This window comes from Martes martes (assembly GCF_963455335.1).
Source record: "Martes martes genome assembly, chromosome: 1".
Lineage (NCBI taxonomy): Eukaryota > Metazoa > Chordata > Mammalia > Carnivora > Mustelidae > Martes > Martes martes.
In genome coordinates, this window is record NC_137888.1 from 159,728,382 (window position 1) to 159,756,159 (window position 27,778).

At 53.0% G+C, this 27,778-nt stretch overlaps 1 protein-coding gene across 1 annotated transcript; it reads left to right on the forward strand.

The window, feature by feature from the left end:
- The first annotated feature begins 5,168 nt into the window (after positions 1–5,168).
- Positions 5,169–26,569, forward strand: MCM2 (minichromosome maintenance complex component 2). The gene is made up of 16 exons (XM_080825405.1): positions 5,169–5,237; positions 6,184–6,413; positions 9,289–9,464; positions 9,600–9,860; positions 10,628–10,847; positions 11,052–11,259; positions 13,318–13,452; positions 13,759–13,950; positions 20,329–20,422; positions 21,221–21,471; positions 21,593–21,719; positions 22,303–22,415; positions 23,325–23,573; positions 24,738–24,920; positions 25,121–25,276; positions 25,689–26,569. Exons 1-16 carry the CDS (start codon positions 5,232–5,234, stop codon positions 25,797–25,799), a joined length of 2,712 nt encoding a protein of 903 aa, XP_080681531.1. The 5' UTR covers positions 5,169–5,231; the 3' UTR covers positions 25,800–26,569.
- Positions 26,570–27,778: the final 1,209 nt, after the last annotated feature.

Genomic DNA, 27,778 nt, shown 5'->3' on the forward strand with positions numbered 1-27,778 from the left:
AAGCCTTCCGCGATTGCCCCATCCTTGCGCTTCTGACATCTATGCTGTGTTCTTGGCGGGCTCTCCTCGCGCTGGCCCTGCGTGGCCCTCCCGCGTCTGAGTCCTCCTCTCCCACCCATCCCCTCCTCAGTCAGCATGCTCCAGCCCACCGTGCTTTCTGTTTCTCTTCTTTGAATATACCGCAGCTTGTCCTGCCTCCCTCTCTCTTGCACCCATCCCATCTGGCTGGCTCCTTGTCACATGACCTCCTTCCTGACTCCCTAGCTGAAGTAACTGTGCGGTCTCTGTCACATAATGCCCCTTTATTTCCTTCCAAGCACCATCTCTCTAACATGATTATATTCATATACTTGCTTCCTAGTTCATCAGCCACCCTCCACTAGAATTGTCAGTGTCATGAGGACAAAACCATGTTTGTCACATTCCTTGCAACATCCTGAGGCTGACTTGGCGCCTGGTACAAACTGTAGACACCCACTTATCACAGTAACCCCAAGACACACACCCCGTGATAACACAGCTGCTTCACAGTTGGGCTGGAACGAGATTGGCCCCATTCTTCTAAAACAGGAGATGGAGTCACCTCCTCATTACGGTTTGGGATTTGGTTAGTCTGGGACTTTCCCAGCCTAGACCGTGGTCAGCTCAGTGTGCACAGTTTCTGTAGGTGCCAAGAGGGGCTGTGCTCCAGGCTGATGCCTGCCTTCCTGAAGGGGCTGTGTGGGGAGTCAAGGTCAACTTCCAGAGTTGCCAGGAAGCTAAGAGCATCACCACTATTCACATTTAATTGGCAAAAACAAGTCCAGGCCACTCCTAACCTCCAGGGGGCAGGAAACGTCCCTCCTATCATGTTCCAGGAAGAAGAAATGGAATAACTGTGACCAGACCAAAAGACTACCCTCCATCTTGTGTGTGTGTGTGTGTGTGTGTGTGTGTGTGTGTGTGTAGACAGTACAGACTTTCCAGGGCAGGGAATTTGCTATTACTATTGCAATGGACAATTCTGCATTCTGTACTCTGAGTTTGGGACCTCACGTGTAGGTTTCTGCAGGATTTCATTTGTGGAGTAACTGAGGGTATCTTTTCATCCCCTCCCCTTCAGGGCAGAATCAGGGTCTTATTCACTGCAGTATCCCCTACACACAAGACAAAGTGTGGTGTCAGTGAAGTTCAAGAAATGGTGGTTTGAGAAACAAAGATCTGACTCCCAAGTTCAAGCCCTACACCAGGCTCAAGGGTGGTCATGCTCTCTGGGCCATCGCTGCTACAGGGCCGGGCTCCGTGAAAGCAATGGAAATCTGCAAATAACAGAAACAACACACAGCCCTCAGCTGTCAGAAGAAAAGTCAGGGCATTCGAGGACAAAGGAGCAGCCAGTAAGGCTGAATTTTCCCAGAGTTTTGAGGTCTGAGTTCTCAGGTTTCCCAGAGGTGAAGGTCCAGTGAAAGCCCCTGAAACTTGTCCCCACCCACCCACCCACCTCAGCCAGGATAGTAAGTACAAAAACAGTATCACCTAGTGGGGGAAATGCAGAGATGAGTGCTATCCATGAAGACCTAAAGCATATGGAGTTGCGGGTAAACCCCATCGTATTCCTAATGAATTCATCAGTCTGAACTTAATACAGAGAGTGGTAGTGGATTGCTACAGACTCATCAAGGAGTAGCCTCAGTTGCAGCTTCCGAGCTGCCGGCCATGCCAGCACCGATCGGCATGGCCTCAGATAACCAGCAGGGGCCTGAGATCTGACCATATGTATCAGAAACTGTTGACTTTCACAGGGAAAGATAGCCACTCACATTTATGGTCTTGCCCCAGGCCAGTGGTCCCTCTACCACCTTTGTCATAATATGGTCCAAAGGGCCCTGGCCATCTGGACATTTGAGAGAACGTTGCATTGGTTTACTGTATCAATGATATCCTACTACTCTGGCCAGCTGAATGAGAAGTAACAAGTAAATGAAGACCTCAATGAGACCTAGGTGCTCCAGAAGGTGGAGGATAAGCCCTGTGAAGACGTGGGGGCTTGTCACCTCAGTGGAGTCTAGCCGTCCAGGACATACCAGGACGTCCCCTCCAAAGGACAAATGATTGCATCTCACACACCCCATTGCAGGGAATAAGGCACAATGCCAGAACCAAACTCTTTGGGTTCTGAAAGCAGTATATTCCACACCTGAGAATTCTGCTCTGACCTATACATCCCTGGGCAATGTAAAAGCTTCCAGCTTTGAGTGAGGCTCACAGCAGGAAGGGGCTGTCCCCTAGGTCACAGGAACCACAGACTCTATAATATTAGGGCCATATGGGGTAGGTAAATGTGCTGTGTACGTTTACAGCAAGCCCTCGTGGGAAATCCAGAATGTACACCCCTAGGGTTCTAGAGGCAGGCCAGGCCACCTACACCAGAAAATCATATGCAAATTCAAAAAGCAATGCCACTGGGGCACCTGGGTGCTCAGTGGGTTAAGCCTTTGCCTTCAGCTCAAGTCATGATCCCAGGGTCCTGGGAAGGAGCCCCGTATCAGGCTCTCTGCTCAGCGGGGAGTCTGCTTTCCCCCGTCTCTCTGTCTGCCTCTCTGCCTACTTGTGATCTCTCTGTCAAATAAACAAATAAAATCTTAAAAAAAAAAAAAAAAAGCAATTCCACTAGGCTACTGGCCCCTCATGGAGATGACTAGGGGACATCAAGTAACCATGAGGCCAGAGCTGTCCCTGATGAACTGGGTTCTATTGGGCTTGCTAAGTTGTAAATTCAGGTGGGCCCAGCAGACCATAAGCGATCCATTGTAGATCCACATCACCTGCCCCTGTCACACCAGCCACCCCTCCCTCACTCACACCTATGACCTACTGGGAGGCCCCTCATGACCAGCTGACAAAGGGGAAAGGCCAAGTTCAATCAGAGATACAGTGCCTAGACCAGGAGCAGCCAGAGGGAGACTTTGAGGATGAAAGCCACAGGCTGAAGTTCCCTACTGGGGTCCCCAGTTCTCCATTCCATGGGCATGTTCACAGGGCTGGCTGTGTGGCCTCAGGACATGGAAGCTGGGGTCCATGTGACTAAGTAATTTGACAGAGAAAGGGAGCCAGAGAGGGAGAGCAAAGCCACGGTCTTTTTATAACTTTATCTCCAAAATGACATCCAGTCACTTCTGCCACGTGCTATTGGTCACACAGACCGATGTTGGTCAGTGTGGGAGGAGATTACCCAAAGGTGTGATTCTAAGAAGGCGGGGATCATCGGGGACCATAACAGGCTTCCCCAACCCTCTTCCACATTTCCATTTCTCCTACCCCCCTCCCATAGTATGTAAACATGCCCAAATATCATCTCAAAAAACAGCCCTTCCTCAGAGACCTCACATCCCACTCCAGTCACTACTGCTCTGCCATAGCCCAACTTCCCCAAAGAGTTGTCCACCTTCACCCCCTATTACTTCCCAGCACTCCAGTGTGGTGTTTGACACTGACCCAGCACAGACCTGCTCTAGCCGGGGCCACCAGTGTGATTCCTGAACCCTACCAAACATGACTCTTGGCAGCTTGTCACCTGCTGATCTCATCTACCATCTTTTTTTCCCCAAAGGTTTATTTTTTTTACTATTTATTTGACAGAGAGAGAGTGCACGCACAAGCAGGGAGAGCAGGAGAGGGAGAAGCAGGCTCCCCGCCAAGTAGGGAACCTGATGTGGGTTTCGATCCCAGGACCCTGGGACCATGACCCGAGCCGAAGGCAGTCACGTAACCAGCTGAGCCACCCAGACACCCCTCCATCTACTAGCACTCTGAGAGACCTCGCTGCAGAGGCACCCAGCTAAACCACAGCCAGATCCTGGACCCACAGACACTCAGATAATACATAGTCATCGTTTTAAATTGCTGGATTCCAGGATAATTTGCTATGCCGAAATAGATAACTAATATAATCCCACCCATGATCTCTTCTCCGGCTTCTCCTCAGCAGCTCTCAGTATCCCATCTCCTGCCCAGAGTCCTTTGTTGGTGCTTCCTGTCTTCCAGGGTTTCCCAAGTCTGGGAAACCTCTCTGGGCCTTCTCTTCTCACTGCACTCACTCCCTGGATGGTCCAGCCACTCTCCAGATGATCAACAACCACAGCCTGAACCCTCTCTCAAGCCCCAGACCTGAACACTGAATGGCCTCCTGGATATATCCACTCAGGGCCCATGTTTAACACAGCCAGCAACAAACTTCTCCTCTTTCCCCCCAACCTTTCCCCCCCAAAACAACACAGTCGGATACAAACTTTTCCTCTTTCCCTCCTGCACTCCCTATCTCAGAAGTGGTGCCATCATCCACCCGTCTCCTGAGCCAGAATCCTGGTGTCTTCCTGGATGTCTTCCTGCCCTTTTGCTGTCCTTAATACCCAACGCCAATAGATTCTATCTCCTAAATGTCTCTTGGGTATTTCCATGCTCATGCTCCCTCCTGCACCTACACGGGATTCCATCCAGAGATGCTGGTTCCGCACAGAAGTACAGAGGGCTGACGGACATCCACCCCCCGCCCTCCTCACCCAGGGCCCTGCCCTAGCCTGAGGTGCTGGTGTAGTTGGAGAAGAACAGCCACCACAGCTCACAAGTTGGTTCAACCCGCCACCACGCAGGAGCAGCCTGACGGATTTCCATCCCAAGCTGTTTAACCCAAACTACGGACTTGCTTAGAGATCCCCGCTGTGCCAGGCTCTCTCCATCTTTACAAATGACGTTCTTTCTATCCGGAACGCCTCTGCATCTCTGCTTTCCTAGGGGAAAACAGCTCCCACTAGAACATCGAATTGTGGCCTACGACAATCCTGGGGCTGTTTGGGTGCTCTCAGAATTCAGCCTGAGAGCTTCCGGAGTAGTTGAAAGAGACCTGCGGCTCATGAGACCTCAGAAAACAGGCCTCAGCGGCCTCCTCTGTAAAATGGCCACAGGGCCGGCGCAGTGACGCCGGCGGCAGGCGGGGCTGGTCCCCACCGCCCCCCGGCTGGAGGTCAAAGCCGCGGAGGTTCCCAACTCGCGCGCCAAGGCAGGCCGGGCAGCGGTTCCTGGGAGGCGTGGGCGGGGCCTCTTCCCTGGCCCGCCCCCCGGGCACGCAGTGAGGCTGACGTCATGACGCAGTGTTTCTTCAGTCGCTTCCCGGGCTCTGGAGGGTCACGTGAGCCGGTTTTCGCGCGAAAACTGGTTGTTGCTGGAGTGCCGGCGGGGAGCGTGGTACTGCTGCGATGGCGGTGAGCGCGCGGGGTTTTCCCGGCGGGCTGCGGGTCTGCGGTGCTGGACGGAGGCGCAGGCGGGGATGGGGACCGGCGGCTGGTCCCCGCGAGTCTGCATGTCTGCGGGGGCCGGGGGCGCGGGCGGTCCGGGCGCGGGCCGGGACCCGGGGCCAGGGGCTGCGCTCTTCTAGTCCTCAGGCCCCACCCTACTCCGCCCCGTCCGGATCGTGCCTCCAGATGGGGTTGTGTCCCTGGGCTCTGGTTTGAAGCCGATTTCTCCCCTATACTCCTCCTTTGCGGGCCCCCAAACCGCTCGAATCCCCGGGAATTCGGGGAATGCGTCCTCTTCCCCGCCCTCCAAGCTGGGAGCCCCGAATTCCGTAACCCGAGCTCAGTGGCCGACCCGGCCACTATCATTTACTCACTCCGCACATGCTTGTGGGGCTCCCTCTCTGTGCTTGCGCTGGGTGCAACACAAGATGGATGAGGCCCCGCATCTTCGACCACGTATTATTGTAGTGGTTTTTTGTCCCTTTGTTTTTTCCCCTCCACCAGCCTGTACATTCCCGATCTCTTGTGCTTTGGTCACTGTCGTGTTCTGTCTCCTGTCGCTGTGGCTTGCATATTGTGGGTGGGAAGGCATGCTCACAGGAGAGGAAGACAGGAGGAGTAGAGGAATAGGTACACAAACAAATAAGGTGTCCTTAGTGACTTGTCGTGGAGAAAACACAGGGAAATGTCAGTGCCTGGAGTATTTGAGGAAGTGATGCTTGAGCTGGTTCCTGTATGTCGAGAAGCCATTGGCTCTGAGAGCTTACAGGAGAGTGTTCCAGGCAGAGGGAACCTGAGATAAAAAGTCCTGAGGTTGGAGGGCTTTGGAGTGTCATGGAACAGGGTCTCAGGTGGAGAGGGCTGCCTTAAAGGATGTTAAGTCAGCCCTCACCTTCTCGGTCCTCTCCTGCAGGAATCATCGGAGTCCTTCACAGTGGCGTCCAGCCCAGCCCGGCGGCTGCGAAGTGATCCTCTCACCTCCAGCCCCGGGCGAAGCTCCCGTCGCACAGATGCCCTGACTTCCAGCCCTGGCCGTGATCTTCCCCCCTTTGAGGATGAGTCTGAGGGACTTCTAGGTACAGAGGGACCCCTGGATGAAGAGGAAGAGGATGGAGAAGAGCTTATCGGAGATGGCATGGAGAGGTATTTGCATGCAAGGCCAAGCATTCAGATAGTTTTGCCGAGCACGTATGGTGTGTCCAGTGACCTTGCTTTGGGTACGGGGGAGGCAGAGGAATCTGTATCCTTGCCTGTGAGTGCACCTTGATGCAGGATCTAGGGGGATACAGACAGGTCCAAGGAACCACAACAGAGACCTGAGTAACTTGCAGTATCATGCACAGTCTGGGCCCTAAGGCCTGGGTAAACCTTAGCTCTGTAAGATATGCGCCTCAAGGGATGCAGGGAGTCTCTCCTGTGGTGGACCATATCAGGGATGCTAAGATTGACTTGGAAGAACAGGAAGCAGGCAGCTGAGTGTTACTGTGCAGTTGCAACTTAAAAGAAATGTTGGGGGTGGAGGCTGGTGAATCAAGATTTCAATGCATTTCAGCAAACATTTATTACACTTAATCTGTACCAGGCCCTGGGTTAGATAGTTTCACACTTACTAATAAAAATACAAACACGTATTAAAGGTTTTGAGACTCAGTGGAAAGGTCATGGAGTAGGCTGTGCAGGGGAGCAAGGTTAGAGTTCTCCTGCTGCTCTGCCCCATATTTACAACCGGTATTTGGCAGATATACTACTGGTAGAATTGTTTGAATCCCCACAGCCTTATGAAGACTCTTCTTTGGGGCCTTCTTTGACTCTGACTCTGGGGTTCCAAACGTGGGGTGTAGGAGAGTACCGTACAGGCCTTCCCACGGTCCACGGCGGGGTGGTGGTAGGGGAGCGATGGTGCTCTCTGTGAGCCACCGGAGGGACTTGCAAGGGCTCCCTGGGCTTTTCGGGTCTTTGCATTAAATACCATCACCCAGGTGATTGCGGATGTGCCATATGCCCCACACTCTGGAAGGAATCGGGAGCCTTTGGACAAATCAGCTCCAAAGTGTTAGACAAACGTACGTTTTGAATTCTCTTCAGAATACATCTAGGGATGAGATCGTTGGCTCATATTTTAACTCTGTAGTTCACATTCTGAGGAACTCCTAGACTGTTTTCTGAAAGAGCTCCACCATTTTACGTTCCCACGAGTGGTGTACAAGGCTGCTAATTCCTCCAGTTCTTGCCGACACCTGTTATTTTTTGGGTTTTGGTGATAGCTGTCCCAGTAGGTGTGACGTGATGTCTCACGGGGGTTTTGGTTTCCATTTCCCTGGTGGTTGATGACGTGGAACATCTTTTTATGTGCTTATTGGCCATTTGTATATCTTTGGAGAAATGTCTGTTCAGCTCTTTTGGCCATTTTATGATTGGATTGCTTGATTTTTTTTTTTTTTTTTTTTTTAATTATCGAGTTGTAAGAAGTTTTAAAATTTTATTCTGGGTACAGTTCCTTTACCAGATACATGATTTGCAAATATTTTCTTCTCACTTTTTTTAAATGGTATCTTTTGAGGCACAAAAGTTTTTTTAAATTTTGATAAAACCTAATTTATTAATTTTTTTAAAGATTTTATTTATTTGACAGCGACACAGCGAAAGAGGGAACACAAGCAGGGGGATTGGGAGAGGGAGAAGCAGGCTTCCCGCAGAGCAGGGAGCCCGATGGAGGGCTCGATCCCAGGACCCTGGGATCATGACCCAAGCCAAAGGCAGACACTTAACCAACTGAGCCACCCAGGTGCCCCGTTTATTAATTTTTTTATGAATCGATTAGAATTTCACTGAGGATGGAGGACATCTCATGTGACTTAAAGTTTTCTCAACGAGTCAGACAGATACCTTTTAACTGAGAGCATTTAAGAATTCAGAAATGGGTCAGCCCACACATTTACCTGGCTCCTCTGGGATCTGTTTCTGGGCATCAACAATATGGAATTACTTATTTTGAATTTATTTTAAAAAAACAAAAATAGCCGGTCCCCCCAGTCACCATTTACCCTGAAAAAATGGAGAATTCCAGAGGATCGTCTTGGGGAGGTAGTGTGGTATTAGGGAACGAGCCTGCAGGTTGTGGTTGGGCCGCATTTTGACACCCAACTCTGCTGAGTGGCTCTTGGCAAAAGCCCTATCATCCTCGTCTTTCCTCATCTTTCAGATGGAGTAATGATGTCTCCCTCCCAGAATTGTGGGGGGGAAGCCGTCCTTGCTCTCAGTGGGTTCTTTGTCCAGACAGCATTCCCCTTCACATACCTGCCCAGTGACATCGTGGAAAACGAGGCCACGAGGCCTTGGAGAGGTGTTGGAGTAGCTGAGAGGGTTGATTGAGTGGGCGGGCGTTTCTGAGAGGCCGGTTTGGCTGATGTCAATAGAAGACCTTCCCAGTACTTCAGGGGGTTTGAGGCAGCATTGTTCTTGGGGGTTGGGGGTACAGGGAGAATTTGTTGGGAAGTTGGGGTTGGCTGTCTGAAGGGCCTTTCTGCCTGAAGGTTTTGTGGTTCCTCAAATTCCTGTTTCTGACTGGATGCTCAAAGCTGTCTGGAGGTCCCCCTCCCTGTTTTTATGGTGGTAAACACACATAACACAGAATTTACCATCTTAACCATCTTCAAATGTCCAGTTCGAGGGTGTTGAGTTCACTCTTGTTGTGAAACCATCTCCAGCACTTTCTTACATCCCCAAGCTGAATCCTGCAGTGTTTGTCCTTTGTGTGGCTTAGTTCACTGAATCCATTGTCCTCAAGATTCACCCACGTCAGACTTTCTTCCTTTTGAAGACTGAGTGATACTCCATTGTGTACACAGAGCACACTATCTCTGTTGGAGATCCTTTTGGAACCTTTTGTATTTCTGGCTTGGAGACCCTTCTGACCTGGGCAGGCTGGGGTTCCTGAGTCTTCTGGAGCAGGTCCAGTTCCTGGGGCAGCTTTTGTTTTGTTTTTGATACTAACGGTCTGTTTGGGGGGCTCCCTCAGGGACTATCGTGCTATCCCGGAACTGGATGTCTATGAGGCTGAGGGCCTGGCCCTGGACGACGAGGATGTGGAAGAGCTGACAGCCAGTCAGAGGGAGGCAGCAGAACGGGCCATGCGGCAGCGTGACCGAGAGGCCGGCCGGGGTCTGGGGCGCATGCGCCGTGGGCTCCTGTATGGTAGGCTCAAATGTCTGTACCTCCAAGGGTATCTCCAAGCTTCCAGAGCCTTGGGGCGCTGGAAAGGGAGTTCTGGGGAAGGCAGATGGAAGGTGGTGGGAAAATTTCACTGGAGGGTATCCCTTTGGCCCCCAGACAGCGATGAGGAGGACGAGGAGCGCCCCTCCCGGAAACGGCGCCAGGTAGAGAGGGCCACGGAGGACGGTGAAGAGGATGAAGACATGATCGAGAGCATCGAGAACCTGGAGGACCTCAAGGGCCACTCTGTGCGTGAGTGGGTGAGCATGGCAGGCCCACGTCTGGAGATCCACCACCGCTTTAAGAACTTCCTACGCACCCATGTGGACGGCCATGGCCACAACGTCTTCAAGGAGCGCATCAGCGACATGTGTAAAGGTGCAGCTCCTGCGTGTCCCCGCTGCCTCTCCACTCGCTGCAGTCCGCCTTGCCAAATTCTCCCCTGGGGGGGGTCATTCACTTGGGTCTTCAACAGCACGTTGACTCGAGATGAGAAGTGCAGGGAATACTGGGCCCCTTGCCCGTGGCTGGACAGGAGGTGGCACCTGAAGCCTGAGATGTCCGTCCTCAGGCAAAACACAAAAAGCACTGCATGTCTGTGCTAGGGACAGTGCTATCCAGGGACAACATCCGGACCACAGAAGCATTGTTTGACGTGCTTAAAATGTGGCAGGTTTAATGTCAAAGTCTACTTTCTACTTCAGGTAGAAAGTAGCACATTTCTGTGGAACAGGAATTACATTTAAAAAGAGGCTTGTGAATCTTTCCGCTGTTGTCCATGTCGCTCCTTTTTGTCTCGTATCTGATGCAGTTTATTCATGGGTTTCCTCCTCGGCCCTTTTAGGCACTTTGAGTTTGCGGCCTTCCTGTAAGAGGCACCCCGCATGTATCGTTTCACGTAATGTGACTTCCTACATTGTGCGATGTTGCATTTTACAGATTGGGAAGTTGAGGCATAGGATGTGTCACTTACTGCCAGAGCCACACAGCTAAAGCAGGGCAGTCTTCAAAGTTGGGGCTGGGGCTTCCAGCTCCAGGTCAAGGATTGGAGGGGGCAGGCAGGCCTGCCTCGTTGCGCAGAGAGAGGGACGTCACCTGCCGTGTCCCCGCCAAGCTCTGTGCTCAGTCTCTCTTCCCTCCTGCAGAGAACCGCGAGAGCCTGGTGGTGAACTATGAGGACCTGGCAGCCCGGGAGCACGTCCTAGCGTACTTCCTGCCAGAAGCGCCCGCAGAGCTGCTACAGATCTTTGACGAGGCTGCACTGGAGGTTGTGCTGGCCATGTACCCAAAGTACGACCGTATTGCCAGCCACATCCACGTACGCATCTCCCACCTGCCTCTGGTAGAGGAGCTGCGCTCGCTGAGGTGAGCCAGGGGCTGGGCGGGAGCTGGGGCTCCAGGGCCAAGGAGCCCCCACTCACTACTAGGCCCTCTGGCTTGGACCGGCTGTGGTGCTGTGGATCTGGCGGGCTCCCAAGTTTTCCTGGACCCACCTCACGTCAGGCGCTGATCTCTGGAGGCCACGGGTCAGGCTTTGGCCTCCAGTCCTCTGACAGGCCATCTCCACAGGCAGCTGCACCTGAACCAGCTGATCCGCACCAGTGGCGTGGTGACCAGCTGCACGGGCGTCCTGCCCCAGCTCAGCATGGTCAAGTACAACTGCAACAAGTGTAACTTCGTGCTGGGGCCCTTCTGTCAGTCCCAGAACCAGGAGGTGAAGCCGGGCTCCTGCCCTGAGTGCCAGTCAGCCGGACCCTTCGAAGTCAACATGGAGGAGGTGAGAGGCTGCGCCTTCCAGTGGCTGCCCTTCCTGTCTACCCTGGTCCCGCCCCATGGTTAAGGCAGGTGTATGAGCTCAGCAGCCGCGGGAAACGAGGTGGACTTGTGTGCTGGCCACACCCTGAGGTGAACCAGAGCTCCCCGGCCAGCCTGCTCAGTTTGGCCCGTGGGCTGTTTTTCAAGAATTCGGGCCAATATTTTTTTTTAATTTGCTTTTTTGTTTTGTTTTGTTTTAAGATTTTACTTGTTTGACAGAGAGAGAGGAACCACAAGTAGGCAGAGAGGAGGGGGGGGGGGGGAAGCAGGCTCCCTGCTGAGCAGAGAGCCTGATGCGGGGCTCGATCCCAGGACCCTGAGATCATACCTGAGCCAAAGGCAGAGGCTTAACCCACTGAGCCACTCAGGTGCCCCATGAGCCAATACTTTAAAACAAGGCCATTTTGCTTAAAATGTCAAAGTTGATGGTTTTCCTTGAAAAAAAAAAAAAAAAAAAAGGCAGGGAAGCTCTGGCAAAACTGGGCTCACTTCTTGTTCAGCTCTCTTCTTAGTAAGGTACCTGCTTTCCTGTCCCTCACTCCCATGGGGCTTCCCCTTGGCATTTCTGGTACCTGCCTCTCTGGGGGCCTCTCGGTGGGAGGCTCTAGATCATAGCTAGCTTAGACATTGCTGCACTGGATTCAGGAGGCCCTGCTTAAAGCTGCTGGGCCATTTGCCTTTGTGTTTGAATGATTTTTTCTGTAGAGTTGGGGTCATTGCAGTACCTGCCGGGGGGGTTGCCCAGATCCCCTTTATTGCCTTGCGGCCGTGAACGCCGGCTGCCACGCTCCCAGCACTCTGCACCTCTGAGAAGTGCCCTAGCTGGGACCTCCTTACCAGAAAGCGCCTGAGAGTTTCTGCTTGTGGCAGCCCACAGCCGAAAACAGACGTGCTCAGAAGCTCAGGTGCACCTTGCCCTGGGGAGGGTGAGCCCGCGCCTTGCCTGGAGTCTTCCCCTGCCTGCTTCGTGCATCCTCAAGAATCCACTTACCCTGGAAGCTCCTTGAGAAAGCTCTGACACAGGAGCAGGGTTTCAGGCTCTGCTTCTACATGAGTAATAACTACAGCTCAAGTTTCTGGAGTACTTGCAAGGTCCCTAGTGGGTGGGTGATGTATATTTTAGTTTTCCTCATACCTTTTGAGGCAAGTGGCATTATTGACCATGAAGTCACCCAGCTAGAAAGAGGCCCAAAGGATTAGAACTCTGGCATTTGGATCCAGAGCATCTGCTTTTAACTGCTGCATTATGTGGTCTCTTCTTTAGACTATAAATGAAATAAGGGACATTAATTAAATTGCATGGCATGACATTGCCATGTAACGTTTGGTCACAGAGGCCACACTTGGTGGAGTGGCCACAACACTGTCTTGTTGGGCATTGATTTGAGTGCTTTTGATGTATGGCATGTTTTTTTTTTTTCTAAGATTTTAATTACTTGAGAGAGAGAGCATGCGTGAGTGGGGGTCTGGGGTGTGAACTGTCTGTCATGCAGGGAGCCTTATGTGGGGCTCACTCTGAGGACCCTGAGATCGTGGTCTGAACCAAAGGTAGACGCTTAACTAAGCCCCCCAGGCTTCCCTGTATGACGTGATTTAACCTTCACTGTGAGATTGCTCTTAGAGTGTTAGCATCCCCATTCTGCAAAGAAGATAGAGAGAGGGGACATCGCTTCCCCAGGATCACACAGCTGAAGCCACGGAGCTAGGGTTTGAAGCCAGGCAGTGTGGCTGTGGCATCCATACACACTAGCACTCGGCTAAACTGTCTAGCAGTAAGGATGTACCCACAATGGTAGAGGCAGGAATGGGGACTGTCCATGTGTCAGTCACAGCAGTCTCGTCCTCTGCTGGCTTCAGCTCTCCGTTTTCTGGTTCATTGATGGAGGTCGGAATTCTGTCTGTTCTCCTTACTCGTGGGGCCATGGCCAGGGTCAGGTGACATAGCAAATCCGGGCTTGGAAGAGTACAAAGTCGACCATACAGAGACAGGTTCCTGTGACCTTCTGTTTGTCTTATGCAGACCATCTATCAGAACTACCAGCGCATCCGAATTCAGGAGAGTCCTGGCAAAGTGGCAGCCGGCCGGCTGCCTCGTTCCAAAGACGCCATCCTCCTCGCGGATCTGGTGGACAGCTGCAAGCCGGGAGACGAGATAGTAAGTGGCCCAGGAACAGGCCTGGCGGGAGCCGAGTTGCTAAGGACATCGGTGCAGAAAGGGTTGCTGGCCGCGGGAAGAGTAGGCTGAGTTCGGTTCTTCGGTCACTGGGAGGAGAAGAGCCTTTCCTCTTGTAAAGGACTGGCCCGTCGGAATGTAGGGAGGAGTAGTTTTGCTTTGGTCTGGGTTACTTATCTAGTCTGGCAGGGAGGAGTTGAGAAATCAGATGACGGCCGTAGTGGGGAAGAGGACCCCGCCCCTGAGCCTAACCCTGGGCTGGCCCTCTGGGTTGTCTCCCCCTCTCAGGAGCTGACTGGCATCTACCACAACAACTACGATGGCTCCCTCAACACGGCCAACGGCTTCCCCGTCTTTGCCACTGTCATCTTGGCTAACCATGTCGCCAAGAAGGACAACAAGGTCGCCGTGGGGGAACTGACAGATGAAGATGTGAAGATGATCACCAGCCTCTCCAAGGACCAGCAGATCGGGGAGAAGGCAGGTGGAAGTCTGGGCAGGGTTGTCATCCTCCCAGAGGAGGCCCCAGAACATGGTGCTGATTCCCGGGTCCTAGGATCTGGGCTCCGTTCGTTCTTTCCCTTCCTGGCATCAGCTCAGTAACCGTGCCTTGACTGGGGGGGGCCTGTGCTGTGGGGGAGGAGCTGGAGTGCTGCTTCGGGGACCGACCCCTCAATGGGATGGGGCTGTGATGAGGCATCAGTGGGTCGGGTCGAGCCCAGGCTCAGAGCTGAAACGGGTGGAGCATTAGGAATAATTCGTCTCGTGAGGGTGTCCCCTGGTGTTAGACTCCTACCAGCGCTGGTTTCTCCAGGAGGAACGCTACCCCAAGGGGGTTTTAGGGTTTTTGTAATTGCAGATGTTTTTGCCAAAGGTTGGGGAGCTAGGGATTAAAGAGCCAGAGCCTCAGTTCAGGTGACTCGGCAGGGGTTCCATCTGACTTGATGAGCAAATGAGATCCTTCCCTTGAGGGCAGGGCCACATCTGGTGCACTCACCTTTGTCACCTCCACCTGGGCCACCAAGATTTGGGGTTTCAGCAGGAGAGCCAGGGGCTTCCCAGCCTTGGGATGACAAGAACTTCATTGTGCCAGCATACTCAGTCCTTGAATACCTCATAGGTCTGCGTTTTAGCATCGTGGTGGAAGTCAGACACAGTCCTTCCCTTCCTAGGGCTTATAGTGAATTAGGATCCCCAATAGTAAAGTCTTTTCATGGGACCGGTAACGTGGGAAGACAGCCACAGCCCCTGATCTTTTGCTTCCCGTTCTTCCCAGAGGAAAATTAGTACTAACACAATGAACATGAGTTTGGACCCCGCACTGGTATTTGAGCCAGTTTCTCCAGGGCTGGCAACCCGGGCCTCGCTGCCTGTGACCTGGTGTGCGTCAGTTGTGTGCACGTGCGCCCAAGCTGCTAAAGGAGCAGTGTGCTTCTAGAACATTCTTCTTGTGCCCTCTTTCCCTCTGCTTCAGTTCTCAGCCACTGCTCTCCCACTCTGTTGAGGAGAAAGGAACGGTGGCAGATACAGCGTGGGAGGCGGGATGTGCTTGACTTAAACAAGGCTTTGGACAGGACGGGCCCTATGTGTGCCTTGTGCCCCGGACTTCAGAACTGCCCCCAGCAGCCCTAACGTAGAAGGCTCTGCCACACTTCTGTGCAGTGATAGCTGCTGTTTTGTCTGCCTTCTTGTCCATGAAGCTGACTATGCCAGGCAGACGTGTCCCGGCGTCATGGTAGTGACTGTTCCAAGTTCAGTTACACCTGCACACTTACACCATGATCCCATCAGGTTTGGAGATGGTGACTTCTAAACAGAGATCCTGGGGCACCTGGGTGGCTCAGTGGGTTAATTGTCTGCCTTTGGCTCAGGTCATGATCTCTGGGTCCTGGGATCGAGCCCTGCACTGGGCTCTCTGCTCAGCAGGGACCCTGCTTCCCCACCCCCCACCCCGCCTGCCTCTCTGCCTACTTGTGATCTCTCACTCTCTGTCAAATAAATAAAATAAATCCTTTAGAAGGATCTAGAGGGGATCCTTCTAGAGAGGATGAGATCTCTGGGGGACACTTTTCTAAGCCTCATCAGGGAAGAAGGGCTGGGTAATACCAGGGAGGGTTGATCTGTACTGACCCCTTTAGTCCACTGTCAGGGTGGATATTTCTACTAAGAACTTGGGCAAAGACAGGAACCATACTCTGTAGTTTTGGGGACAAACTGAGAGGAGGAGAGTCTTGTCACCATGGGGCTCATTTGAACTATTTAAGCCACAGGTTTACAGTTTGGTGGCCTGTGGGCCACCTGCGGCTTGCTGATGGGTTTTGTTGGGTTGGTGGGTGGTTCTGTTTCCTTTTCTTTTGGTTTGCTTTTATTTTTGAATTAGTTACCATCCTCTAGGCATCGAGATGCCACAAAAAAAATCTGGAAGCCCTGGTTTGTGACCATCCAAGCATCTGCCAGTGCTAGGTCTTTGTTTCTGTCCAGTGATGACTGATGGGAGAGCTGAGGGGCAGCTGCCCTTGCTGACAGGACATGCTCCCTGCCGTCTGTCCTCGCCACCCCCTGCTCCCTCCTCTGCAGCCTGATGAACTCAGCTTGCCTTCCTGTCCATTTGGTTTTGTGGGCCCTGGCCACTGACAGGTAGAAATCATCAAGGGGTAAGTGCCCTCCCTGTCTAGCACTTAGATTTTAAAGGAGATTTTAAAGGAGAATCAGTCTGGAGCCAGACTCCTTGGGTTTGGCTTTTGGCTTGATCTTCGGTTTGATCAGGTGAGGTGTAGGTACTCTACGGATAAGCTGACAGTAGGCAGTACCCCAGGGTAGAGCTGTCACAAGGGTTACGTGGACGCATGCGCATGAGTGCTGCGCTGCCGCGTGCTCAGCAGCTAGTTGTTATTGCACATCAGTACAAAATTTAAACTGCTGGTACAAACACTGGATGGGCGTGCCGGCCAGGACAGTGGATGTTAAAAACATTAAGGACCATAGGAGGATTAAAAATAGCTTTGGGGCACAGTAGACATTTCCTGTGCATTGTCTTGTGGTCCCAGTGGCTATGCAAGTGGGAACTTGGCCTCCCTTCATGGCAGGCTGTTCTGAGCTGGGGGATAGGGCAGTGTGTGCTGAGAATTAAGAGCATGGGCTTCAGATTCAGAGGAATCTGGGGTCATGTCCTGCCTCTCTCACTTAGGAACAGACAGTGTGACAAGAGCCTTGGTTTGTTTCCTCTTTTTTGATGTGGGGGAACCCAGATCATTATGAGGGTAAGTGGAATACTTCACGGCAGGTGTGTCATTCCTTGGCAGGTCTGGGCTTGAGTTTACCTTTTTTTTTTTTTTTAATTTTGTTTATTTGAGATAGAGGGAGAGAGTACGTGGGGGGACAGAGGGAGAGGGAGAAGCAGACTCCCCACTGAGCAGGGAGCCCGATGTGGGGCCCGATCCCAGGACCCTCGTATCACGACTTGAGCCGAAGGCAGATGCTTAACCGACTGAGCCACCCAGGAACCCCTGACTTTCCTTTCTTCCTAGGGGGTACCTTTGCCTGTTACTCTCTCGGACCACCTGGTCAGCAACAGGCAGCATGAGCTTTAGCGTGGTGGCCTCCTCGTCCTCCAGACTCTAGGGATGCCCGTCTGGATGCAGTGCGTGATTTGCAGGAGGGGAGCTGAGCTTGGGCAGCTGGTGCATGACAGGCAGGAAAGGGGCCCGCTGCTCTCAGTCCTGGAGGGAGACATTACCTCACCCTTGCAGGGGTGCCTGCTATAGGAACAGCTCTGAGAATCGGTCTGGGTAAGGAGAGGTCAGGGATGGGCACCCTTGCACACCCACAAGACATACAGGAGAATGAGACATCTCATTCACGGGCCTCGCTGCCTGTGACCTGGTGTGCGTCAGTTGTGTGCACGTGCGCCCAAGCTGCTAAAGGAGCAGTGTGCTTCTAGAATATTCTCCTTGTGCCCTCTTTCCCTCTGCTTCAGTTCTCAGCCACTGCTCTCCCACTCTGTCAGGAGCGGCTTGTCTCTCCTGACATTCCCAGCACAGGTAGGGGTGCAGTGGAAGAGGCCTGCATACTGAGCCCAGAGTATCTGCTCGACACCGTGTAGGTAATTTCCAGGTAGTAACAATGGTAACGGTCCTATAATGGAGGTGTCACGGGTGCCCATTTTATTGATGAATAAACTGAGGCCCAGCATAAGTAAGCCACCATGTAGCATAGTTGCTGATGACAGAGCTGGGATCCCCACCCAGGCAGTCTGGTCTGACTCCGCTCTGGTGACTACTCTGCACCCTCTCCGTGTTACTGCAGCTCAGGAAGGATGTGGATGTGTGTGTTTTGGGGGGGTGGGGGCTTGGGATGTGAGTTCTGTGGCCACCCAAGCACGAGTCCTGGTCTGAACATCAAAACGTTATTACAGAAACTCGCAAACATACGCATGGAGTGGTTACAGTGAACCCCACATGTCCTACCCCTGGCTCCACCTGTGGCTGGAGTCGGACCACCCCTGTGTCCTGTCTATTCACGCCCAGTCCCCTCAATGACTGTAGACAGTTGGCCATGTGGCGTCTGACCTGCAACTGTGGATCTCTAACGGGCCCTCCCTGTTGCACCAAACCACAGCACTGCGGCCACACTTTAAAAATGTTGGCGGTTCCGTGGTAGCAAGTATTTAGTTGGTGGCCACATTTCCCTGATTATCCTACTTCTTTCTTTTTTTAAAAGTCTCTTGGTGTCTGTGTCCAAGGAAGGCCCGCATATTGGGACCAACCGATCTGCCTCTTCAGTCTGTCTTCAGGTCCCCTCTCCCTCTCCTCTTTTTTTGTGGAAGAACATAGGTCGTTTGTCCCGTTGAGATTTCCAGTGTGGATGGTGCTGATGAGGTCTTTGTCGAACATGTTCCTGGGCTTCCTGTTTTTCTGTGAATTGTCACCGCGATGCACATGCTTAGTCTCCAGGCTGATTTCTTTTTAGGTGGGGTCCATGGCGAGATGGGCCAGCGGTCTGTGTTCCCACCATGGCACCTCACATCTCCTTGTTTCCCTGTGATTTTAGCGGCTGCTGCTGATCCTTGGCCAAACCCACTCATTCATTAAGCTTGTGAAATGACAGTCTTCTAACTCCAAATCCTCCATTTATTTTCTGAAATGCTTCTACGTAGAGAAACTTCTCTTTATTAACTACTGGACTGTGCTCAGGCAGAGGTCCTATAGAAAAAGTAGGATCGTGCTTGATCCTTTCCGTTCACTGACCAATTTTCAAACTCACGAATGGTTCTCCTCCTGAGTGTCATCACAGATGAGCAGACTTAAATGTCATCGAGGCTTTGGCGTTACGGTGACCATCCAGGTGATGCCTGGCTAGTTGCCAAGCGTGAAGCTCATCATCCTGAGTCCTGTCGGTGTGACCCTGGGTCTCTGATAGCTTTCTTTATTTTATATAAGACACTGCAGGTTCTTTTTGCCCATTTCCTGCCCCAGACCTGGGATTGGCCATTTCTCCTTATAGCCCTGTGGGGAGTAGAATTTTCTTTCCGTGGGAAATAGTGTTTAGAGAGGCCAGCCTCTACGGGCATCAGGCCTGGATCCCCGGGCATCAATTAATGCTGTCCTACCTCCCCTTGGGCTGGGTTTTGTAAGAAATGTTAGGGCCGGGGAAAGAACCAGCCAAAGTGTCCAAGTGGAAACTGACTTCCACCCCTGACTTATTATATAAAGTAACAGCAGCAGGCATGTCTGGCTCAGTACCAGTGGTACTGGCAGATCCTCTTTCCAGAAGGATTTGCTGGTCACTCTTCCCCCTGGCAGCAGCACCCAGTGGCCGTCCGCAGGATAAACTGCTGAGCCCTGACTCCAGCTCTAAGGACTGGATGTCTCCCACCTTCATGCTTCCAGGGAGCCCGGAGGAAGCAGTTCTTCCCTCTGCCTGCTGGGCAGGTGGGACAACCAGATCCAACACAGTGTGGGGGTGGGTGGGCACCCTCTGGATTATCAGCACTGACTTTCCTGCTTCTGGGCTCCCTTTCCCCTGGGGCCTGCTGCATTACAAGCCACCTTGGTGTGACCGGTAAGGAAAGGAGGAGCACGCAGTGCTTCTGTGGAGCCCCTCCGTGCAGATGGCAGAAAGGTCGAGAACAGTAAAAGCGTGCAGGTGGAGATGGAAGCTGCTTCCTACTGGCAGGACATTTCTTTGTCTTCGCTGGTTCTGTCTTTTAAAAATCATGCAAATTTTCAGATTCTCTCTTTTTTCCTCTTCCCTGCCGTGTGTTTTTCTCTCAGGCACAAGTAGATATCTCCGTGACTTACCAGTTGAAATGACGACTTCCTGGTGGGCCCATTGCCTGAATGTTCTATATTTATCGCGTTTGGCTACCACAGCATAGCCGGGAGCCAGGAGCTTGTATAAACCTCTCACTTGGGGCCCACCCAGTCCTCTGAATTGGCTTGTGATACCCGTCTCCCATCTGAGGAGACCAAGGCTCAGGCCGCCACAGAGCCCGGGGGAGGGGTCTTGCTGCATCTGTGTTGTCAAAGCCACCATTGCACAGTTTCGTGGGCCTGGGTCTTCTTTCTGTTACCTTTGGGTAGTCCTTTTTGACATATGACCAAAAAGGGGGTCCACCTGAGGTTCTGTCAGGCTCTGAAGTTCTGTGATTCTCGCCTGGCCCAAGGTCAGAGGGCAGGGCTCGGTGCTGGGGCCTGGTGGGACTGTGGCAGCTGTGGTGTGTGCACTCTGGGGCTGGAGACATCCCTGTTTGCTAAGATTGGAGCAGGTGGGGGAATGTACCGTGTGTGTGTGTTGGGGTGGGTTGGCCCAAACTCAGAGCAGAGGCGCCTCTTCTCACTGGCTCTTCCTCGCTTGCAGATCTTTGCCAGTATTGCTCCTTCCATCTATGGGCACGAAGACATCAAGAGAGGCCTGGCGCTGGCTCTGTTTGGAGGGGAGCCCAAAAATCCAGGTGAGCGGCATTGGGCGCCACCCCACCTTTCCTCTATGTTGCGGGTCTCAGACAAGACAGGACACTGCCTTTAAAGGCTGGGTGCCTGGGGAGAAAGTACAAGTTAGTAGACGGCCAGACCATGTGTGGCTCAGTCGTTGTAGGGAGAGCATAGCCCATGGCTGTGGCACCTTGGGCTGTTTTAACTGTAAAAATAATACATTAATAGGTAGAGGTAATTACATCCTCTTCTTAAATTGTTAGAAGTCACAGAAGGGTGGAGGTCCCTGCTGACCACCGTTTCTAGTCCAGTCCCCTCCTGGCGTGTCACTTGTGGACCTTTGCATGGCCATTCACAAAGACTTACACATGTACTTAGACAATGACACAGTTCCATGGTGTGCATGTTTCTAAGCACAGTGTTTCCTGTGCCTGCGTGTAAGTGACTGTGTAAAGTACCCAGCTTACCTCTCCCTGCTCATTAGCATGTGTGGGGCGTCCTTTCTGCATTAGTGCCTACTGAGCAGATTCATTCTCATAAGCAACCATATCAAGGTCCCTACAGCACAACGTACATAGCTGTTCGTCTCGCTGGAGATGAATCTTTACTAGGGGCGTCTTTATGCTCGCGGCCCTGTGCCCCCATCGCTCTGGGTTTCGTTCTCAGCAGTGGGATTGCTCGTCTTAGGGTCTTGTATCCCTTTCTAGAAGAGTATGTTTTGCCCTCAGCATAAGCAGCTTGAGAAATTAGGGATAACCCGGCTATGTCTTGCACCCCGCCCTCCCTTTCATCCCCACCTCCGTCCTTGCCTTCTCCAGGGGGTAAGCACAAGGTGCGAGGCGACATCAACGTGCTCTTGTGTGGAGATCCCGGCACAGCCAAGTCTCAGTTCCTGAAATACATTGAGAAAGTTTCTAGCCGAGCCATCTTCACCACTGGGCAGGGGGCTTCGGCCGTGGGCCTCACGGCGTATGTCCAGCGGCACCCCGTCAGCAGGGAATGGACCTTGGAGGCAGGAGCCCTGGTTCTGGCTGACCGAGGAGTGTGTCTCATCGATGAATTCGACAAGGTGGGTCCTTGGGCCGTGTGACCATAGGATTCGGGATGTGTTGGCTTAGTCCTGAGTAGGGGAAACAGGGTTACTGGGATAGCCGTCGGGGCCAAGCATCACACGCTTGAACCTCCTATAGATGAATGACCAAGACAGAACCAGCATCCATGAGGCCATGGAGCAACAGAGCATCTCCATCTCCAAGGCCGGCATCGTCACCTCTCTCCAGGCTCGCTGCACCATCATCGCTGCGGCCAACCCCATAGGTACGCTGGGCACGACAGCCATGGGGGTTGGGGTCTGCCACAGGGAGGCCTCTCCTCAGGGAATAGAAGCCGCAGCGTCCCTTGGCCAGTCCCGACATCTGAGGAAGGAACTGAATACCAGAAAACCTTTCTCTCTTCCATGGTTCTTGCTAGGGGTGCACAGAAGCAAGACTTGGGGTCTTTTGTTGCACCATGTTCTCAGAACCAGTTTTGGACATTTTTCCTCAGAAGACAAGAGAAAAATGCAGTGCATTGTCTAAGTTGGGGTGGAGTTGGTTGTTGATCCCAGCCAGCATGTGTGGGCAGAGAGACCGGTACCTCGCCCATCTTATTCTTGGTTTTTCCTGCTGGGAGTTGATTAGACTTTTAGTCTCAAGGCTGTTTCAGGCCAGTGCTCCAAGAAAGCCTTTTTCCGTGTCTTGTGAGGACACCTGGCAGATAGCAGACACTGAGCCTTCCTTTTCCGAAGTCGTCTTCCTCTCTTGTCGCTGAAGCAGCGTGAGGTTGGCGAGAACTTTGTGCTCAGAAGAAGAGCAGGTCGAGGGAGCATGTGCCCTGACGGACAGGTGCCTTTGTGTTACAGGAGGCCGCTATGACCCATCGCTCACCTTCTCAGAAAACGTGGACCTCACAGAGCCTATCATTTCCCGCTTTGATGTCCTGTGTGTGGTGAGGGACACGGTGGACCCAGTCCAGGTACACCACCCCATGTCCCGGGCCTCGTGCAGTGAGTTCCAGGGACCTTAAGTGAGGTTTGGGGGCCTGGGTCATGTCAGGCGCGGAGATAGGGATGCCGCTCAGACTGTGGCGTTTGTCCGAAAGTCAGCCTTGGTTTCTCTTTGCTTCACTGGCCCGTGTCCGCTGCCCCACTGGCATCGCCCACTGTCTGCCACTGGGCCCTGCTGGCCCAACCATGGGCGCCCACCTGCCTCTCACTGCCTCCCTGCTGCAACCGAGCCCTTGGCTTCTCTTGCTCTGACCCAAAGTACTGCGGTCGGGATGTTGGCTTCCACTCCCACACCCGTTTAAGGTCTTCTCCAGTTGGAGGCCAGCCTGTCTTCTGAAACACAGAAGGTGAATTAATGCCTTTTTTCCACTTGCTGGCAGCTTCCATTATAACTAGCAGAGAATCCCCTGGGCCCCGAGAGGCCTCCTCTGGGCCTGTCTCTCCTCCTTGCTCCCTTCACTTCACCCACCCTGGCCACACCACCCTGTTTCCCTCCCCTGCAGCTGCTGGGCCTCGGCTTGTCATCGTACTCTTTTCCCGGAAGCTCCTCCTAGATTGCTGACTGGCTGAGGCGCTCTGGCAGCCTCGGCTGGAGGGGTCTCCTCGGGCCTCCCTCCTGGGCACATTCCTCTCTGTGGCTATTGGGAAAACCGCGCCTGTCCCCTCTGCTCTCTCTGAGAGGTGAGCTCGAGCTTTGTCATATGCAGCGGTGACCCCCCGCACCCCCGCTGCCTGGCACGTAGTAGGCATCAGATGGTGCCGTTGCAAGAACGTCCTCCTCCGGCACCTGCAGCTCCCACTCCTTCCAGCGAGCCGGCTTTCTCCAAGCCGGGTCACAAGACTCACCCTGCAACGTGCCCTCACCTGTCTTGTCTTAGGATGAGATGCTGGCCCGCTTTGTGGTTGGCAGCCATGTCAGACACCACCCCAGCAACAAGGAGGAGGGGCTGGGTGGCAGTGGCACCCAGGAGCCTGCCATGCCCAACACGTACGGTGTGGAGCCCCTGCCGCAGGAGGTCCTGAAGAAGTACATCATCTATGCCAAGGAGAGGGTCCACCCGAAGCTCAACCAGATGGACCAGGACAAGGTGGCCAAGATGTACAGTGACCTGAGGAAAGAGTCCATGGTGAGGACCCAAGGCTCCGCTGGGGGTGGGGGAGTGGGGCGGGGCGCAGGGGGAGCTCAGCTGAAGCTTCTTTAGCTGTGCGGTCCATTCATTGAAGAAGCACTAGAGCTAGAATGCCTGTCCAAAATGGTAACATGGATACCTTGACCACTTTGTTTCAGATGGAATGTAGACATACATGCATTTGTCTGGGTATGGGGCCAAGGTCTCCTGAGTGTTGGTCACTGGTTAAGTTCTGTGCTAACTTTGTGAATCTCACCACCTAAACATGTGGTCTGAACGAGTATGCAGGGATTTTTTTTTTTTTTGAGACTTTATTTATTTATTTGACAGAGCTCACAAGTAGGCAGAGAGGCAGGCAGAGAGAGAGGAAGGGAAGCAGGCTCCCCGCTGAGCAGAGAGCCCGATGCGGGACTTGATCCCAGGACCCTGAGATCATGACCTGAGCTGAAGGCAGAGGCTCAACCCACTGAGCCACCCAGGTGCCCCAAGTATGTGTTCTTTAGTCATGGAGCGAAATTTAATATAGCAGCTAGCATGCAGCTGGAATGCAGAACCCTTTTTTTTTTTTTTTTAAGATTTATTTGTTTATTTCAAAGAGAGAGCTTGAGTGAGCAAGGGGGAGGGGCAGAGGGAGAGAGTGAATCCCTATACAGACTCCCTGACATGGGGCTCAATCTTACGACCCTGAGATCATGACCTGAGCTGAAATTAGGAGTGGGCCACTTAACCGACTGAGCCACCCAGGTGCCCTTGGATTGCAGAATTCTTGTGGATTGGTAGGTCTCACCCACCTAACCAAGACAGCAGCTTCTTTGTTTTTTTGTTCATTTGTTTGATTTTTTTTTTTTAAATTTTTTTTTTACCTTTCAACTTCATGAGGTCCTTGGAGAGCATTTGGCTTACTTTTTTTACAAACAGCTTTTTTTCTGCACATGTCACACAGATATGTGCAGCACTCACATGAGATAGAAACAAGCACAACTGGTCACAGGCCTCTCGGACTCTGGGATGCACACAGTGAGCTGTGGGAGGGAAGGGGCAGGCGGGATGGCGCCAGGCCATGAGCATGCTGCCTACGTAGGAGCCGCTGGTAGTGCTACTTCTCTATTTTCCTTGCCTCTGTCTCTGGCCTGAGGAGCCCTGACACCGTCCTTCCCCCAGGCCACAGGCAGCATCCCCATCACTGTGCGGCACATTGAGTCCATGATCCGCATGGCAGAGGCCCACGCACGCATCCACCTGCGGGACTACGTGATAGAGGATGACGTCAGCATGGCCATCCGTGTGATGCTGGAGAGCTTCATTGACACACAGAAGTTCAGCGTCATGCGCAGCATGAGGAAGGTGGGTGGGAGCTGTGGCTTGGGCCTGTGGGGGCGTGGCAGCCATGGCGGGCATCTTGAGGCTCTGGATCCCGTCTCTGCTGTCCTACCTGGCTGCTCGGGCCAGTCGCAGAGGGATCGTGGTGGGGACTGGTCATCCTCTAGTAGCCTGGAGGGTCCCGGTGAGGAAGGGCATCGCTTGACTTCAGCTGTCCTCTGCAGACTTTTGCCCGCTACCTTTCATTCCGGCGTGATAACAACGAGCTGCTGCTCTTCATACTGAAGCAGTTAGTGGCGGAACAGGTGACGTACCAGCGCAACCGCTTCGGGGCCCAGCAGGACATTATCGAAGTGCCTGAGAAGGACTTGGTGGACAAGGTAGGGACACAGCTGGGAGGGAGGGCTGTTTCCTGGGGAGCTGTCTGGCATCTGTTGGGATGGGAAGTCCTTGCTCCATGGTGAAGCAGGCAGGCCTCGGATGGGAGCGGTTCCTTAAATGTTTGTGATGTACCGAGCCCCGTTCTGTGCAGTTACACTTGACCATGGTGAGCCCTGTTACTGCCATCCCGTCTCACAGAGGAGATAGACACAGAGCAATTGAGGACAGAGCTTGTCCGCGTTTACAGGCAGTGGGCAGAGCTAAGATTTCAAGCCTTGTGTCTGCCTCCAGACCCTGACTCAGTTTACCCCCGCCAGGGATGGGCCTCAGACATCGCACCAGCGCCATAGGCTTTGCTGCGGACCGGCTGGAGCTCGTTTTCATGGCTCTCTTGACGTTTTCTCTTTCCAGGCTCGTCAGATCAACATCCACAACCTGTCTGCTTTTTATGACAGTGAGCTCTTCAGGATGAACAGGTTCAGCCATGATCTGAAACGGAAAGTGATCCTTCAGCAGTTCTGAGGCTCGGGGCCATCCCCAGCAACTCGCTGACGTCCTGGCGGGGCCGACTTCACACGCTCTGAGGCGTGCAACACCCGACCGCTAAGGGACCCCAGAGGGGGTGTGGGGGCCCGCGGCTGAACCACTCAGCTCCCACCACCGCCTCCTGGCCTCAGGCAGGGCTGGGAACGAGGCTCTTTGTTTCTATGGCTCCACTCCCTGCCCTTCGTGCTGTCTTAGGTGGGCACACTCTGCCAGTGTCCCTCTGTCACGTGCTTGGCAGCCCGCCGCCTATGGGAGCTTGGTCTCCACTTTGTCCCTTGGACCGGAGTCCCTTGTGTTTTGGGTTCTACAGTCCGACCAAGCATATGAGGGTGTTCCGAGAACTTGTTGCCCTCTTGGTGTGAGTTCTGGTCCTGGATGTTTCTACGCTTTGGCCAAAGAGCAAGTTCAAGGTATTTGTAGTGTTTTCCTGAACCCTGTCCCACAGGTTTCTCTGGGCTTCTGTGAGTAGAGAAAATGTGGGCAGAAGAGCATACAATATGTGACATGGCCCCTTCCCCAGCCCCCAGCTTCCCCCCCGGGGTCAGGGATTGCTTGGGTTGGGAGGTGGGAATGAGGCTTGTCCCTGGTACCAATTGTGCCTAGCAAGGGCTGGTTGTCACCATTGCTGTGCTCGTTTGTTTTCTTTTACTAGCCAGTCCCCATTCTCTCATTGTACATTCAATTTTTGTTTCTGTAGTTTTTATTTTTAATAAAATAAAATCTAAACAGTGGTGGCTGTTAATCTGAATTGTGTCTTCGTGTCATCACGCAGGCTTTCCTGCACTCTCCTTGAAGACCTTTCCCATCTTTTGTTTTTGGTGTTTGTCAGAGGGAGATTTGGCTGTAAGAGCTATCTTATTTGTGGATGTGCAAAAAGCAAAAATGGCGTTGCTTTTCCTAGGGAATTCAGTTGGCAGTTGCCGCCTCTGTGACTTCTGTGGAATCTACAAGAACCAGAGAACAGACTTGTACACCTGAAGGGACTGGAGGTAATCTGGCCCTGCTTCCGAAGGGAGCCCTATTGTTCATTTCGACAGCATCGCCATCTGGCCTCTGCCTGGAAACACCCAGCTCTGATCAGCTGCCCTCGGGATGGGTGGACACCTACCATTCTTAGTGTTTCTTACCTGAGGTGTAGCAGAAGTGTCTCCTTATAGCTTCACTCTGGTTCAAATTATGCTTCCTGGAGACTTCCAGGGTGAGTCCTTCCTGTGAAAGTCCTGCAGATGTTCAATGAACCTCTTGTTTGATTTCCTTATTCCATTCCTTGCACATCTCCTGGTGAGTCCGATAAGGGGAAGGCCCTGAGGGATGTGGGGCGATCGCAAAGGAAGCAGTCAAGTATCGGGGAACTGAATTGGGGAGGGGTGGGATGAGGAAGTGGCCCCTGGAAAGGTGAGAACTTTAGGAGGAAGAATGGGAAGGAGCCCCTCCCCAGGAAAAAGCAGTTGGTGTGGCTGAAGCTTGAGGGGTGGAGGGGAAGCTGGGGCGGGAGCTGGGCCTTGGAGTGCTTACGGCCTGAAAGGAAAGAGTCTCTACGCAGAGAACACGTCTGACACCAGATGTGTGGGTCTCCACACCACCTCAATTCGCTTCACAGTCAGACATTGGGTGTCCTACAGTTTTTTCCTTTAAAGATTATTTGAGAGAAAGAGAGTGCATGAGCAGGGGGGAGGGACAGAGGGAGAGGGAGAGGCAAACTCCCCACCGACCAGGGAGCCCCAGACGGACATGGGGCCTGGATCCCAGGACCCCTGAGATCATGACCTGAACCAAAGGCAGACGCTGAACCGACTGAGCCACCAAGGCGTCCCTGGGTGTCCTACGATGTAAGGCAGCTCGGACACTATCTGGAATCAGCATGCAGACCCCTCAGGGGAAGGGCTCAGTCCTGCGGCACTGCACCCACTTCAGTCACTGGTTGCATATAGTGGGGCCCCAGGTTTCCCATACTT

Bases quoted from the DNA above. Each gene is read 5' to 3' on its own strand.
- MCM2 (XM_080825405.1), top strand. The intron at 6,414-9,288 runs GTATTTGCATGC...GGGCTCCCTCAG, and splicing joins ATCGGAGATGGCATGGAGAG to GGACTATCGTGCTATCCCGG. The intron at 9,861-10,627 runs GTGCAGCTCCTG...TCCCTCCTGCAG, and splicing joins CATCAGCGACATGTGTAAAG to AGAACCGCGAGAGCCTGGTG.